This window comes from Parasteatoda tepidariorum, chromosome 1 (assembly GCF_043381705.1).
Source record: "Parasteatoda tepidariorum isolate YZ-2023 chromosome 1, CAS_Ptep_4.0, whole genome shotgun sequence".
NCBI classification, from domain to species: Eukaryota; Metazoa; Arthropoda; class Arachnida; order Araneae; family Theridiidae; genus Parasteatoda; species Parasteatoda tepidariorum.
The window spans coordinates 12,680,346-12,696,709 of record NC_092204.1 but is presented as its reverse complement, the minus strand read 5'-3'; the positions used below and the strand labels follow the sequence as shown (position 1 = coordinate 12,696,709).

The 16,364-nt window shown below is 31.8% G+C and overlaps 2 protein-coding genes and 1 long non-coding RNA gene across 3 annotated transcripts in view; 1 reads left to right on the top strand and 2 right to left on the bottom strand.

Annotated features, from left to right (window-relative positions):
* Window positions 1-13,972, bottom strand: part of LOC107455261 (succinate--hydroxymethylglutarate CoA-transferase) — a 39,251-nt gene extending 25,279 nt beyond the window's left edge. Inside the window, exon 1 of the mRNA XM_043045668.1 lies at window positions 13,845-13,972. Coding sequence (XP_042901602.1) covers window positions 13,845-13,917 — 73 coding nt within the window. The 5' untranslated portion in view covers window positions 13,918-13,972. The remainder of the gene's footprint in view (window positions 1-13,844) is intronic.
* On the top strand, window positions 3,189-12,553 carry LOC107455262 (uncharacterized). The gene is made up of 2 exons (XR_001585550.4): window positions 3,189-3,431; window positions 11,652-12,553. It is a non-coding gene; the product is annotated as an uncharacterized lncRNA (long non-coding RNA).
* Window positions 13,973-14,854: 882 nt separating the features above from the next.
* LOC139424827 (succinate--hydroxymethylglutarate CoA-transferase-like) overlaps window positions 14,855-16,364 on the bottom strand; it is a gene marked incomplete in the record, with an annotated part of 26,481 nt that continues 24,971 nt past the window's right edge. Inside the window, 1 exon segment of the mRNA XM_071188144.1 lies at window positions 14,855-15,080. Within this exon segment, the coding sequence (XP_071044245.1) occupies window positions 14,932-15,080 (149 nt within the window).

The following is a 16,364-nucleotide window of genomic DNA, read 5'->3' as shown; positions in this document are numbered from 1 at the left end:
TATATATATATTTCAGTAAAATTATATAGTCCTACTGTAAATAGTTTTTGGTATTATATCAAATTCTCGTGCATTTTTGTCGAAAAATATTTCAAAAAGTAAGAAACATTTTATGTTGAGTTTGAAATAATTTCAATTCCACTATTTTAAGATTTTTTTTTTCGTTTTTTTGACATTCAGGATTGTGTGTGTGTTTCAAAGGGAGAGTTTACAAAATTGTTTTCCGATTTTTAGAGTGCTAACTTAATTGATGTATACCAGAGACTACAAAAAAACTTATAAAAACATAAAATAGATTTATAGAACAAAATATGTTCAACTTTCCTAATTTAAGAAAAAAATAGTAGAATAGAATAAAAATTGTAAAAGTAGAAAATGTCACCAAAATAATTTTCTTCGAATACTAGTAACCATTTTTTCTTTAGTGCATAACGATCCTAGTAATTTAGATTTCAAAAATTTAATTAACTAGAATACATTTTTTTAAAAATGTCTTTAACCTCTTCGGGACGTTTGAGTCACAAATGGTTTTGATGAGAGTTAGTTCAGAGTGTAACTTCAGCATTTTTATTTCAAATTAAGTAGTGGCGAATTAAATCGATTAAATTATTATTATCGCGCCCAAAAACAAAATTCGAAAGAAATATTTTGGCTACCAGTTTCTATCTTTTTTTTTACCCTGATTTCGTGTTGGTGCGTATACGTGACATTCGCAGATTTCCGATTAATCTTGCCAACATTTTACAAGGCTCAACAGTACTCATCATACATGGCAACGTTACTTTTAAAAAGTAACGAGTAAAAGTACAAGTATTTTGAAAAAAAGTAACGAGTAAAAAGTAAAAGGTTCTTATTTTAAAAAGTAACGAGTAAAAGTACAAGTACAAGTACTAAACAAAAAAATAACGATTTAAAAGTACATTTCTAGGAAATCAAAGATTCAAAGAAACCTGAAATTTTATTGAATAATATTCTTATGTTCTTCAATGTTTTTGCAAAATTTTTGTTATTTATTTAATTATTTTTAATTTTGAAAGTTATGGACATTAATTTATTTTTAAATTCGGAAGAATATTATATTATAATTTTATAATATAATCGTATAATACAATTTTAAAATCAAATATAATTTTAATATCAAACTTTTTATGGATTTGCACGAAAAAGAAATTTTATCTATTGATTTCTATTTTCAGTTTATTATTTTTATTTATTTAAATTATCATTAATTTAAAATTGTTTTACTCTATGAAAACGCGTTTTAAAAGCACAAACATAAACAAAGCAAACACGGGGTTTCAGATAGCTTTGTGATCTTTGAGCTAGTAAAAAATAATTGAATGTGCAGTATAAGTTGAAACAGAACATCCAGGGCCTACCCATCCAGGGGCGAGTCTACCCATTTTAGTTTTATTTAATTTTCACTATTTTAAATTGCAAATAAAAAAATTTTTACCAATGGAGGACTTAGTTCAGACTCTAAGGAAGATGGCGCTGTAGTAGTTTGATCCGTTTTTATTTATTTGGTGTCTTTTTAACCGACCTGTTCAAACGTCTTTTGAGAGATTTGTATTGAAAATCAGCAAACTTTTAGTTGGTGAAAGTTTTAAGTATATTATTATTATTATTACTATTATTATTATTATTACTATTTTCACTTTGGTTAAGTGATAAACTTATCTAAGACTAAGATTACATTAATTTTATATGAAAAAAAAACGAAAAGAATGTAAGTTTTGTTGTTGTAAACAAAAAGCCAGAATTCGCGGGGCGAGTCTACCCATTCGTATTTAGTGTTAATAAAGCATAATAATATAATTTAGAACTTTGTTTATATTAAAATTAAGTCATTTTAAATGAATTTGAGTATATTATTTTAATTCTGCATTGATAAATTTATCATTAATAAGAAAATTTATAGGTTAAATATAAATGTAAATATAAAATATGTTTATTTTACCTATTTTTTCAATTTTTATATTACAAAATTAACTTTTTTTATTTAATGCAAGTTAAATAAATTATTATTTATAAATTATTATTACCTCCCAAAAGAATGGGAAAAGGATTTTTCATGATTCCCAATGTTTGAATTTCGATTTTGTTAATAATCTTTAATTATTATTATTTATTAATTATTTAATTGTAAATTTATATTAATTTTAATTTATTTTTATCAACAATAATCAGAAAAAAATGTTATTTTATAATGTTAATGATTATAAAAACAAAACTGTGATCAAAATGTGATAATCGATCAAATACTCAATTTGTGTTATTTTATGAATAAAAAAATGGAATATATAATAAAGTTATGAATTTTACTTCATAAATATCCTATATAGTAACTAAAATAACAATTTAATAGTAAAATTTGATTATTTACAATGTTAACATTCATTTTAGTAGAATGGGTAGACTCGCCCCATACGAGAGATTTGTCAGCAGTTCTATAAAAATATACAGTAACAGCGTAACTGTTAATATTTTCTAAAATCGATTTCACAGCTTTAAAGAGGGATAAATAGCGATTCCGAAACACCTATTAAAAGCCTTTTTTCTTTAATATTTACAAAAGTTTGACCACTTGAAAGTTGACAAACTGGAAAAAATGGGTAGACTCGCCCCGGTTTACGGTAGTAAAAAATAATTGAATGTGCAGTATAAGTTGAAACATAATGTATTTAAACACGAAGTTAGTTGTGAATGCATATATATTGCACATTAATTTTATAAATTAAAAAAACATAAGCATTCTTTTTTAATTTAATCTTCTTTTTTTTCTTTTTTTTTTAAGAAAGCTTACCGAGTTTTAGAAAAACGTAACGATTTCATTCGAAATTTCCGTTACAAATACTTGTACTTTTTCCCTAAAAAAGTAACGAAAGTACAAGTAAAAGTACTAAATTTAAAAAGTAATGAAGTACAAGTAAAAGTACCTACTTTTTACTTGTACCGGCGGTACAAGTAACGAAAGTAAAAGTACTGCCATATATGGTACTCATACGGCTAAAAATTCTCAGACTAAAAATTATGATTTTGCATTTTTTCTTTTTTTCCTTTGAGGCGCTGACTTTTATCTCTAAATATACGATTAACCTAACATAAATTATGAAGAGCGATAATAAAAATCAGAAAAAAGCGGAGGAAAAGTGAAATAAAAATGCAGTTAAAAGTACGGTAAACAAAATAACAAACAGGGTTTCTTTATGCAGGTGATATTTTAAGCGGAAATTCCTTATCTTCCTTTACGTCATCTTAAAGGGAAAATTCCCTGATTCCTTCTATTGAATTACAGAATTTTATATTTATCATTACATACTGAATGTTTATGTGTAGAGTAAGATTCATCCATACGTATCTTATCTGATACTGATTTTTTCAAAAGAAACCTTACATTATTTGAGAAAAAAGAAACTACTCATCTGCCGGTATGTAAAAAAGCTTTGTTGTCTATCCAATTTGATTTTGTCTCTTTTATAAAGTTAAAGGGTAAAATAATTAACCCTTTGTGGGTTATAAACATTTGAATGTAAGTTTTTATTTAGAAAAGTGATATGAATTATGGTGTTTTGGAATGCTTTATATTTTTCAAAATTTAAAGTTGTTGATTTAAAACCGTGTTAAAATATCAAAATAATTATAATATTAGTAGTTTTATTATTTCAAAAATAAGTGGACAGTTTTTTTCCCTCCATTCCTAAAATGATTAGTTAGGAAAAGTTGCTAAGAAACAGTTTTATCTCTTTATTAAATAAAGTGAAATCGAATTCAATTTTTTTTCATCGTTTTGTAATGATGAATAAAAAAACAACTGGTTTTCTAAGTTTTGAAGTCTTCAAACCGATTACCCACTGAAGTTATGCAAACACAATGAAATTTTTTGTCCAAAAAATTAAACTCCAATTACATCAAGAGCATTTTCAGCCGGAAAACTTAATAAATTACTAACTGATAAAATTTTTTATCAGAGTTTTCAGGAAGTAAGTCTCAAATTGCCATTTTCTTAAGATATTAAAAAAAAATTTGTGCTGTATAGTTTAAAAATATTCAGACAGGCCTGAATACCCTCCACTGCTCTATCGAATGTTCTTATTTGTTTATTTATTGTTACACTTATGCAGGCAGGGGGGTTTAATTAGTCTATAAGTTATGTTGTTCAAAATCATATAATTAAATCTAAAATTCAAGGATATAAAAAAAATTACTACCACTTGAAAAATAAAAATAAAATCTTGCATAAAATTCAGAAATACCACAACTGTGTTGAAGCGTCAAGACTTAGACTGTTAATTTTTCTATCAAATAAATTGACGTAGTAAGTACTGTTGATTATTATTTATTTTAGAAGTAGTAAACTACCTTTAACTACTACTATTTATTAACAGCTGTGGTTAAGACTCAATTCGTACAGTACTTGGTAGGGTTACAATATTTAATTAAACTTAACTAAATCCAAAGTATTTTAAAGTATATCTCAAAATTATTAATATTTGAAAACTGTCTCCGTTTCATAATTTTTCAAAATTTCTATATGAATTTGGTTTTGCTATATTAAGTTGAAGAACACGGCATTCCCCCCCCCCCAATGTTTAAAAACACGAAAAAGTGATGTCTCTTAAAAATAGCAATAATCGTATAATTACTCATGAGAGCAAATCTTAAAAATAGCAATAATTGTATAATTATTCTCTAGGCAAGCAATTCGAGAAATTATTGCTTGTAAAAATTCAATTTCAATGTGGTTTGTATTGCACGTTGTTTACTTTCATCAGAATATAGGTCACTGCACTGCAATGAAAAAAAAAAGTTTTGTTTCTTTCTTCAAATAGATAGGGTTAGTGAAATGCAAAATCGTCATACGTGACGTCATGTAACCGGTTTCAAAAAGACAGTGAATGAAGTATTTCAGGAAGCTCTAGCTCCTGATTTTATGCGTTTTCACCAATATGTTCATTAAATAACCGTTTGTTTTAGATAAATGCCTAATCAAAGCTTAGTTATTCGTAAAAGGAACTAACTGTTCAGGCATGATTATTTAGATTTGAAATACTTTATGATAGAAAAGTAAACTTGAGAAATCTTATGAGTGGTAAATAATGAGCTATGAAAACAACAATTACGGTAAGCTGAATTTTTTTTTTTTTTTCGTAACAGAACATCGCACGTAAATGCCTACTCAATATTTAAAGTGAAAGCGAAATGATAATTAAAGAAACTTAAAATTTAGCTTACAAACAAATGTTTAATTTTGTCAGCACTTTAATATTTCATACGGAGATGCCACAAGCGACTAAAAATGTAAAAAGTGAAAATCTATTAAAATGAGATTTAAAATTAAATTAAAATCACATTTCTAAAAAGGCAGTTTACCATTGATTGCAATGAATATTTTTCGTTTTAAATATGATTTATTTACAATGTATGCCTTGGTGGTAGTTACGTTGAATAACTAATTACATAAAACCTTACATTTTTAGTTTCCAGGTACATCCCTGTTCTTAAGCATAATTATCAGAAGTTTATTTGCTGAAATTATATCTACGTAGTAGTTCATATCGTTGTTGTAGAACTGGGCATCTGAGGCCTAAATAGCCCTTATCCCATATCTATGTAGTAGTGGGCATAGTCATTATAAGTTAAGTTTATTATATTCAAAATGCATTGGTATGGTTCCCACAAGCCTTAAATATTTTAAAAAGTGGTAACAATAAGAAGATGAGCCTTGAACATTTAATACATCTGTAACCACCCGTTCAATATTTTTTGTTGAGTCTTGGTGGCTCAGGGGATAGAGCGTTCGCCTTCCAGTGAGGTGAACCGGGTTCGGTCAGTATGAATTCCGCTCCCGGCTCGCACTAACCACAGTGCTGACGTGAAATATCTTCAGTGGTATACGGATCATAGGTTAAAGTCCCCTTGCCGTAAGGCTAACCGTGGGAGGTTTTGAGGCTTTCTTCTCTATTTAACGCAAATGCGGTTTAGTTTCATCAAAAAAGTCCTCCAGGAAGGCAAATTTCTCCCAATAACTGGCCCAGGAGTTCCGTTGTCTTCTGGATTTGATTCAAATTTACAAGGCTACGGAGTTGAACGTTAGTAGTCGTAAACCCAAAATTGGGTCGGCTGTTCAACGACGGCTATAAAATATGACTACCAGAAAATTCTGCGTATGCTTTATTTTCTGTAATGGGAAAGGTTTTTTAAAAAAACAAAGTGGAGTTATATTTATCCTTTAACCTAATGATGAAGAAACACTGGCCCAAAACGCCATGCGCATGCATATTTTAACTTGTAACAGAAGTATCCGACAAACTAAGCTGTGCAATTTAATCTGATACAGGCACTTTAAGAGTAGCCTCAATTTTTTTCTATAAAAATATAAATAAATAAATAAAATTAAATAAAGACAACCTTGCGTACTTTTTATAACCGTTGTTGAACAGCTGACCCAATTTTGTGAGTTTATGGCTTACAATGTTCAAATCCGTAGCCTTGCAATTTTGAAGTCCATCCAGAAGACAAGGGAACTCCAGTTTCCAATATTGAGAGTTATTTACCTTCGTGGGGGACTTTTTTATGGAACTAACCCGTATTTGCATTACAAGTAGAGCAAAACCTCTCACGGTTATCCTGACGGCAAGGGGTCTCTAACCCATGATCCGTATCTTATGATCAGAGGATATTTTTCGTCAGCTCTGTAGTCGGAACAAGTTGGGAATTCGTATCGACCAGCTATCCCTGGGATTCGAGCCCGGTTCACCTCATCGGAAGGCGAACGCTCTATCCCCTGAGCCACCGCGACTCACTCAGCTATATTTGCATAAAAAAACGTGTTCTTTCGCGGACAAAATTTGCCGGTAGACTTAATACTTTGCTCTCGGTTTTAACTATTTTCAAGAGATACCCGCGATATTGTCAAGTTTCTCTATGTATTGAATTTATATTGTATGAGTATGTATTGAGTTATATTTATTATAAAAATAAATATAACTCAATAAAACAGGGGTGATTGTGAGCCNAAAGGATATTTATGGTAACCCGTGCAGAGGCCTACTCTTTTCTAGGAGGTGTTGTTCGAGCCCGGTTCACCTCATTGGAAGGCGAACGCTCTATCCCCTGAGCCACCGCCACTCACTCAGTTATATTTGCATAAAAAAGCGTGTTCTTTCGCGGACAAAATTTGCCGGTAGACTTAATACTTTGCTCTCAGTTTTAACTATTTTCAAGAGATACCTGCGATATTGTCAAGTTTCTCTATGTATTGAATTTATATTGTATGAGTATGTATTGAGTTATATTTATTATAAAAATAAATATAACTCAATAAAACAGGGGTGATTGTGAGCCCAAGTCAAAATTCCGGAAAATTTCTTGAGTTCAAAAAAAAAAAAGACAGTTTAAATTGAAAAAAATTTAAACAAGGTTTTTTTTGTTCCTTTTTCTCAATATTTCTTAGTTTACTTAAAATATATTTAAAATTTTACACATACCTATGATGACCTGGAGAAGTAATTAAAATTAATAAATATGTCTTTCTTTCTTGAGTTTATGATTATAACAACTATTTACTGATAAAAAATAAATATTAATCATGAATATAAGCTTATAAAGTATCACTCTGGCTCGCCTTTACAAACAAAAAAATAAACTGTGTTTTTAAGTTCCACCTTTGAAAATTTGATTTCCGGAAACTTCTGTGATCAATGATTTTTTGAAACATCTGGACCTTCGCTCTCCGGAAACTTCCGGATCACTGTTAGCGAAAATTCCGGAAATCCGGATTTTTTCCAGAGCACAATCAGCCCTGATAAAAGAAATTAAATTATCAATAGCAGAATGGTGACTACAGTATCTTCATATATTGTTGCATAATAATGTAATGTTATCTTTTTTATATCATAAAGCATTATTTATGCATATGATAAGATGTATTAAAAAGGGACAAATGAGAAAGTTTTAATTTCTTAACTTAAATTAATAATAAAAATTAAAAACTAAATTTTATAACAGAAAATATTATTAATAATGACGATAATTATAAAAGGGAGAAAATTGTGATTGCATTATTGCGATCACTGCTCACCTATTGCGCAGATTTTTTTTTTTTCTCCTTTCGTGGTGACGGCCAATGGCTGTGTCGTAACACTTGATAAAATTAGTACTTGGGGACTAAACACTGGAGTTCCGGGTTTGACTGACTGCCTAATCGGAACATCTGCTCCTGCAACCTAGAGTCTAAAGTCAACAAAAGTGGAATTTGCACAGTAGGCCTTGGCCCTCCTTGGGCAGTCGCGCCACCGAGTTTAATTCTGTATAGACTTACACAACATTTCAAACCGTGGGTTGTAAAAACTGCATCAATTGATGTTTGTCCTCAGGTCGTCCATTGAGCTGGATTGGTTTTCTATTCCAGCCAATATACTTTTCTTAATACGTCAGAAAATTATTTTCTTTCTTCAGTATTCATATTAATATCAAAGTCACCGCTGAAGCAGTTATCGTAAATAAGTTATACATAAAAAGAATATAAAATACTTTAAATTACTATAATCTAATAACAATAAAATTTTATGTATATGAAATTAAGAAGATAAACATCAGTCTGAAAAACAATCAACTCCAAGAAGTTCCAAAATTATCGTCTGCTTTTTCTTTTTTCATTTGATCTTGATATGCAACTTTTTTATTAATGCTAATGTCAGCCTGTTTTTTTATGACTCTTATAAATATTTATTTGTGATCATGGTTTTTAGTCTCAAGTTCGTTTCAAGTTTCTCTTAGTCTCAAGTTTACTATTTTTAAAAAATAGGAAAATAAATAATTTATAAGTAAGGACGGTTGTAACTCGTTATTAATTTTATGCTGATTCAGCCAAATGTATGTGGACCATCTTTGTTTATTAAGGATTGTATCATTATGCATTATGAAAATGCAAGAGACGATAAGAAAATAAATTGTTTCGATTGGAACATCATTTTGTTTTTATCAATGAACGCGTTATGGAGGGGAATAAATCGTTTAGTTCGAGTTCCATTACAATGACCCTTCCAGTATAACAACCAATGCATAAAGAACCTTATAGTCTATTTTTTTAATTTTTTTTTTATGTCCGTTAGAACGTTCACATTGAACCGTTCATTTCAATATAACGACCGAAATTTGGTCATTTGATTAGAGCATGTTTTAAAGATATTATTTAAACCATTATTTTTTCTTTGTCCTACAAAATAAATTAAAATTTTTCGCCGACTCAGAGGGGCCTGATATCGAGCGTCGACTGCAACATAACTGTATGAAAAGAATAGGGCTTTGTGCTATGTTAATTAAAAAAAACTAACTGTGCTTTATTGATTAAAAAAATGCACAAATGAATTTGCATTTTTGCAGAATCATTGCAGAAATGAACATACAGAAATTGCAGAAATGAACATACTTTAGTTTCTATACACAATAATTTTTTTTTTGATGTTTAGACACTAAAGGAGGTTCTTGTTGTAGAACCGAAACTATAGTATGTCCATACTTAACTGTAATTAATGTTTTTATTTTATGATCATCAGCAAAATCTTATTACTTATGAAAAAATAAAGACGTATACATTTTAGGAAAAAAAATTGTTTTTTCAAATATGAGCAAGTTGATTTGATCTAAACTAAAAATATATTTCTTCGTATTGGTTAGAAATTCCAATTCAGTTAAATTTCACCCTTCCAAATCTAACCCGCTGTAATCTAATCTAATAATCTAAGCCGCTGTGTTGGATGTTCTACTTAACATTTTGTCTTGCTATTCTGCAAAAAAAAACTATATGAAAAGGCTTGCAGAAAACTGTACAGAGAGTACGATGGAATAAAAAAATTCTGACTTTCACCAATTAATTACAGAATAATTAACTGTTAAAGTAAAAAATAAAACGCAGTGGGCTCAGTAGTCAACTAAATGGTAACTAGAGAATTGATGTTTGACCTTTGCTGAAAGAATTTTTATTTGTGAAATTGACACGAGTTCCTTTTTTCACGAAATTTAAATTTCTTTGAAAGTTAATTCACTTTAAAGGTCTGGTTTCTTAGGACAAGCGCCTTATCTGGGCGTCAGCGGGACTTCAACGTCCTGCTGACGCCAACAAAATACTGGTTTGTTAGCTCAAGGCCTGGTTTCTTAGAACTAGCGCCTTATCTGGGCGTCAGCGGAAAGTTGACGTAGAGCTGACGCCAAAAAAATACTTTTTTGTTAGCTCAGCGTGAGCAGTCGGTCCAACGCAGACATTATCTCTCATTGCGCATGCGTTAATAACGTAAACAAATATTTATTTTGAATTTGCATTGATTTTGTTATTGTCGACCAGTGTTTTAGAGAACAAATAATGACTTTGTCCAAGAAAAAACACATTATAGCTGAGCTAAATGAAGAGTGCTATGTTTAATGAAGAAGCTGTGTTTAATATCAAAATCAAAATCTTGGCTGATTTCAATGTGCTGTTGGATGTTGTCCGCCATTGCTTCTGTGGTTAACGTCACGTTGTAATCCAACAACAGTTGAGTTGGACGGCAATTGTAGTTCAAGATGAGCGTTCGATGACGTATGCTATGAAACTCACAAATGGACCAATCAGAGGTTAGCGCTGATTTCCAGCTGACGGCGTCCTGTCCTAAGAAACCAGGCCTTTAACTGCTTCTTTTCAGCAATTATTTTTAGCACTTTCTCCTTTAAACCATGACCATACATCCTTTGCTGAAATCAGAAGTAGGAAAAGCTGTTTAACTAAACTAAACTCAGAGGCGCGACAGCCCATAGAGGGCCAAGACCTACTGTGCCCATTTCAGTTTTCTTGACCTTATAGGCTCTGGGGTGCAGGAGCAGATGTTCCGGTTAGGTGGTCAGCCGAACGCGAAACCCCCAGTGTTTAGTTCCCAAGCATGCTTGGTACTCATTTATCGACCCACTGAAGGGATGAAGGGCTGAGTCAACCTTGCCTGGCCCAAAGATCGAACCCAGGACCTTGTGGCACGGGAGCGCGAAATGCTACCACTAAGCCACCGGGCGGGAAAAGCTATTTATCTATCGATATTTTCATTTTATATAAGCTCGCTCTTGTTGGCTAAAGTTGAAAGTAAAAAAAAAATTTAAAAAAATTAGGTTGCCATAAAATTACCTAAGTTTAACTACAGTTGATATTTTTCAATTTACTTGGTGTGAGCCGTGGTACCTCAGGGGATAGAGCGTTCGCCTCCCAATGAGGTGAACCGGGTTCAAATCCCGGCGATAGCTGATTGAACCGAATTCCACACCCAGCTCGCACACCCGAATTCCACACCCACAGTGCAAAATATCCTCAGTGGTAGATCATGGGTTAGAGTCCCCTTGTTTGGGAGACAAGGGGACGCAGGATGTTTTCGTGGTTTTTCCCTTCCATGTAAAGCAAATGCGGGTTAGTTCTATAGAAAATTCTTCATAAAGTCATTTTTCTCCTAATACGTAATCCAGGAGTTCCCTTGTCTTCTGGATTGGGTTTGAAATTACAAGACTACGGAGTTGGACATTGGTAGTCGTAAATCCAAAATTGGGTCGGCTGTTCAAAGACGGTTATAAAAATTTATTTGGTGTATCATTTAGTAATCAGTAATTTTCTAAGTTACCATGTTTCATTTCAGGAATTATGGATAAAATTTGCTGCATCTTTGACTTAGAATACTTCCGCGGAAGCAAACTGGTGTGTGAGCTGGGATGGATTAACATGAACAACGGCAAGTCCGGAAGCATTCAATTCATACGGAAGAGCAACCAACGGTCCTTACAATACGGGGAAAATTGTAATCACAGTACAATGGATATTGGGGACTTGTCTTTTGAACAGATAATGGCAGAACCCTCCATGTTGGGGCAGTTACTGCGTAACAAGTTATTTTTTATTTATGAATCTTGCAGAACTCCCACCAAAAATGTGATTGCTTACAGGGGAGGAGGTGTTGAAAAAGCTATTGTGGCACCTCTAACAGCTCCGTATATCAATTTTGAACTTTACAATTGCCCTATGATAGACCAGATTAGCAGGATAAGCTACCCAACATGTGGTTACCACAGGTTTAGACATCTGTGCTGCCCTCTTGCTGAAGTTCATGCTTTCAGAACTTGGTTGATAAATCGGCTGTAATTAGGAATGAAAGCAAAAAGGAAAAGAAGAAAATCTGGCAGTAAAACCATTTCAGTAAGTGAATTTTAACCCCGATCGTGGGTATACGGGAAGAACCGGGTCGACTCGTCGCTGCGACAGTTGCTTTTTTTTTACGGAATCGCCCCCCTCCCTCAGGAGAGGAGGGGCGATTCTGTAAAAAAAGAACATTTCAGTAAATATTTTTTTTAAAACTAATGAACAGAAAGAAGCAGTTTCTCACATATGCTATAATTTTTAAAATATCTTGGTAGTTACAGTTATTTGTTTTTCTAGAAAAAAATGTCTTTTGTGCCAATTTTTACTCTTTTCCGTCTTGATGTATATAGTCTTTCAGCCTTGTTCTGTAATAAGTCAATAAAAGTTTTAAATGTTGCGCATGCAGCAGTTGCCTCTCGTGATTTTAGTATTTATAGTCTTATGTCTATTACAGCCAACACTTCCTGTATCCCCAGAAAATTTTATATTTATAGTGATAGCGAATCTCATGTAATTTCATTAATTTTTTGAGTTATAATAATAATCATAAGTGAGTTTGACAACACTGCATATAAATAATTACAACAAATATATAAAAGTATAATAGTCTCAGATGGAGCCCTTGGCTGCGCAGAATTGTGCCGGATTATCGGAGTTGCATTAATACACGCCTGCTTCCCTCCTGAACCATGTCCACTCTCCCATATGTATGACACATGCATATAGTGTGTTTCCATTTATTTGCCATATGCCTAAAGAGCTCTTCCCTTTAATCATACCATAAGACTATGGTATCCCGCCATATAATACCATACAATTTTTCTATAGTTACCATAGACGTATGGTGTCTTGCCACATGAATTCCATACAAATTTCTATGATAACAATAGGTGTAGGTTATCTTGTCATATGAATATCTATGGTTACCATAGGCAAGGTATCTTGCCATATGAACTTCTACGGTTGTCATAGGTTACCATAGGCGGGTCTATAGCAAATTTTCCTAAGAGGATCTATGGGCTGTCGCGCCACTAAGTTTTAGCTAGGATATAAGAATGGTGATTCATGTTCTTTTTTAAGATGACCACTTACTTAGCATGACCACGGAAGATGCAAACGTACGCAAGTTTATTCTTGACTTTTACCCGCTAGATATTTTACTACAGAAATATTTCATGACGACTTTTAAAAGTTAGAATGCATGAATTTTTGGCATATTTTACTGTAGTTTCCATTTCCATTTTTTTTAAATCTTTAAGACCAGAAACTCAATTATTTCAGTAAAAGTAACTAGCATACCTCTTCTACCTAACTTAAGTAGTAGCTAAAAGTGATAACTATCCACTTAGTATAGTTCAAATGAATAGCCAATTATTTGAAAAAGACTCTTTCTCAGAACACTAAAAAACTGAATTTTCACCATTTTGGCAAGAGAATCGATTAAGTGCCAGTGCATAAACTAAAAAAAAGTAATTTTCTTAACAAAAATGAAAATACGAATTTGTAAACTAAACATACCTGTAAGAAATCTCAATCAATTTAAATTAAGTTACTTTTTAAAGTCAGTTACTTTCTTTTCAAAACACTAAAAAAATTTGCATTTTTTTCCCGTTTGGCAGAGAATGGGTTAAGTACCCAAATCATAAACGGATTCTCCCATCAAATTTAAATTAACGAATTTTCAAACGGAACTTACCTGTTAAAAATCTTGGAAAATTTTTATTAATTTGAACCACTTGAAAAAACGTCTTAGCAGCACAGGAAAACATTTCGATTCGTTGTTCTTGAAAACGGAAGAAAAGAGAGTAAGTATCAAAAATTTTATCTCACGGGCGAAGAAAGCAGCTTAAATAACAGGTGAAAAAAGAAATCCATGATTCTTCTTATAGTAGATTATCATCATATTTTGAAATGATTTTGTGCTATTCGATTTGAATGGTCTGAATAATTGCGAAGTGGCATGATTATTTTAGTCAAAAAACATTGTCTAATAATTTAGGCTAACTAATTAATTTAAAGAGTAATAAAAAACACGAAATTGGGCTCCTTTTTTATCAGTTTTAAAGGGTATAACAATTTTTTTAAAGTAAAATAACACACATATTCATAGATCTATTAGAAATATGAAATTTTATTTTATATTGAACATTAGTAGCCGTAAACCAAAAAATTGGGTCGGCTGTTCAACGACGGTTATAAAATAAAAAATAAGCTTATCCAGATTACTAATAAATCGAAGGAAAATCAAGATAAGTGGATTCCAGTTATTGTTCCACTTGTTTTCCGAATTAGCTAGTGGATTCTATTTGTTATTTGAATTCCTCAAAAGGGTTATAGTAATTGGAGATATTAATAAAACTATGTGTACTTTCAAAGTAAGCTCTAAAATGTAAGAATAAAACAAAACAAAAAAAGGAAAGTTATATTTATTCAAAATAAATCCATCAATTTTCGTAAAAATGTTCACATTCTAGGGAACTACTTCAATTCAAAATATCACTTTTGATTTTCTTAGATTCTCTATCAAAACCAAGATAATAGATTAGTGGATTCCAGTTATTGTTCCACTTGTTTTCCGAAATAGCTAGTGGATTCTATTTGTTTTTTGAATTCCTCAAAAGGGTTATAGCAATAGGAGTTACTATTTAATAAAACTATATGTATTTTTAAAGTAAGCTCTAAAATTTAAGAATAAATCAAAACAAAAAAAGCAAGATATATTTATTCAAAACAAATCCATCAATTTTCGTAAAAATGTCCACATTCTAGGGAACTACTTCAATTCAAAACACCACTTTTGATTTTCTTAGATTCTCTATTTGTTCGTTGGAATAAGAAAGTATTTCTCTTAATACTGCATCTGTGTGTTCACCAAAATATGGGGATGATGATCGGACTTCATTGACGCAATCACTGAATGTCACAGCTGGACCTACATTTTTAAAAAAAAAAAATGTAGATAGGTTTAAAAATTGTGCGCATAGGGGGGGGGTGGCCAACAAGTATTTAAAAAAGAAAAGAAAACACAAAATCGTCATCAAACACTATAGAAGATGCATCAGTATTGCGTTACCAATCACTATTGAAGGAGGCGGAATTAAAAACATCAAATTCAGTTGCGAGCGCGGATGAAACTTAAAGGTGCTTCCAATAATCACTTTTTACCATTCTCGGGTCATCTAACAAGTTTTAACGTTGTTGTTTTTTTCTTCTTTGTTAGAATTCGTCTAGATTTGATAACGTTTGTATTTATTCTTCGCTTAAGCATTAAATTTTTAACTTTTAATGTGAACATTTTCTTCAATTAATTTTTGTCAAGGATTCGAACAATATTTAATATCTATGGTGAAAACGGCGGAACACTTTATTAAACTATTTGGAATGGTCTGTCCTAAATTTAGATGTATAATTGCGTCTAAATTCTGTCCTGCAGTGGACTGATCGCCAAGACACGGCTCTCAGTGGAACACCGAAGTCAAGCATCACTGGCTGCGGTCAGTAAGTAGGTGGGTGACCACTTTGATCCGCCTGCGAAAGGACCGAGGGTGCGCGGTATCGGTCCTCTCACTAAACTGTTCTACCGTAAAGTGCTCGACTTCGTTCGTAGGTAGTCACGCTACCAAAGCCAGGGAGCTATCCCCTCTGCAGAGAATCAAAATTGCGATGGCATGTCTTCGGATCATCCTCGGGATGTTTCCCTGACCGTCGCCAATAGCCCACTGCGCAGCTCTAGTCCGCCATTCGTCTGGAGGGGTGGCGGTGACTATGGTAACGAGGTATGATTATTTCAAGTAGCGGTGCGGGGTCCCTCTTTAAGACTGGTTTCGGTGGGAGAAAAGGAGACTTCTTTCTTCGATCTATTGTAATAGCCCTAGAGTTAAGAGAAATGAGCATTCGCGCCTGAAACATCGTTTAGAGCGTTTGATTCCTTTTTTTTAATCTTTTCTCTTTTTCAAAAGCTTCTGTTTTAGAAAAAAAATTTAAAAAATTTATATGTATGTATGGAATATGTATGGAAATTGTATAAAATTGTTTAAAGCAGCTCAATGTTTTATTAATAAATAACTCATCTATAAATTTATCATACATAGTAAATTGGTTATTAAGAAAAAAATAAATTTGCTAATAAAAACTGTTTTTAATAAATAGTGAAAAAAAACTGTACAGGTTACAATAAAATATGAATAAGAAAACGTAATTTAAGCAAAAAAAACTT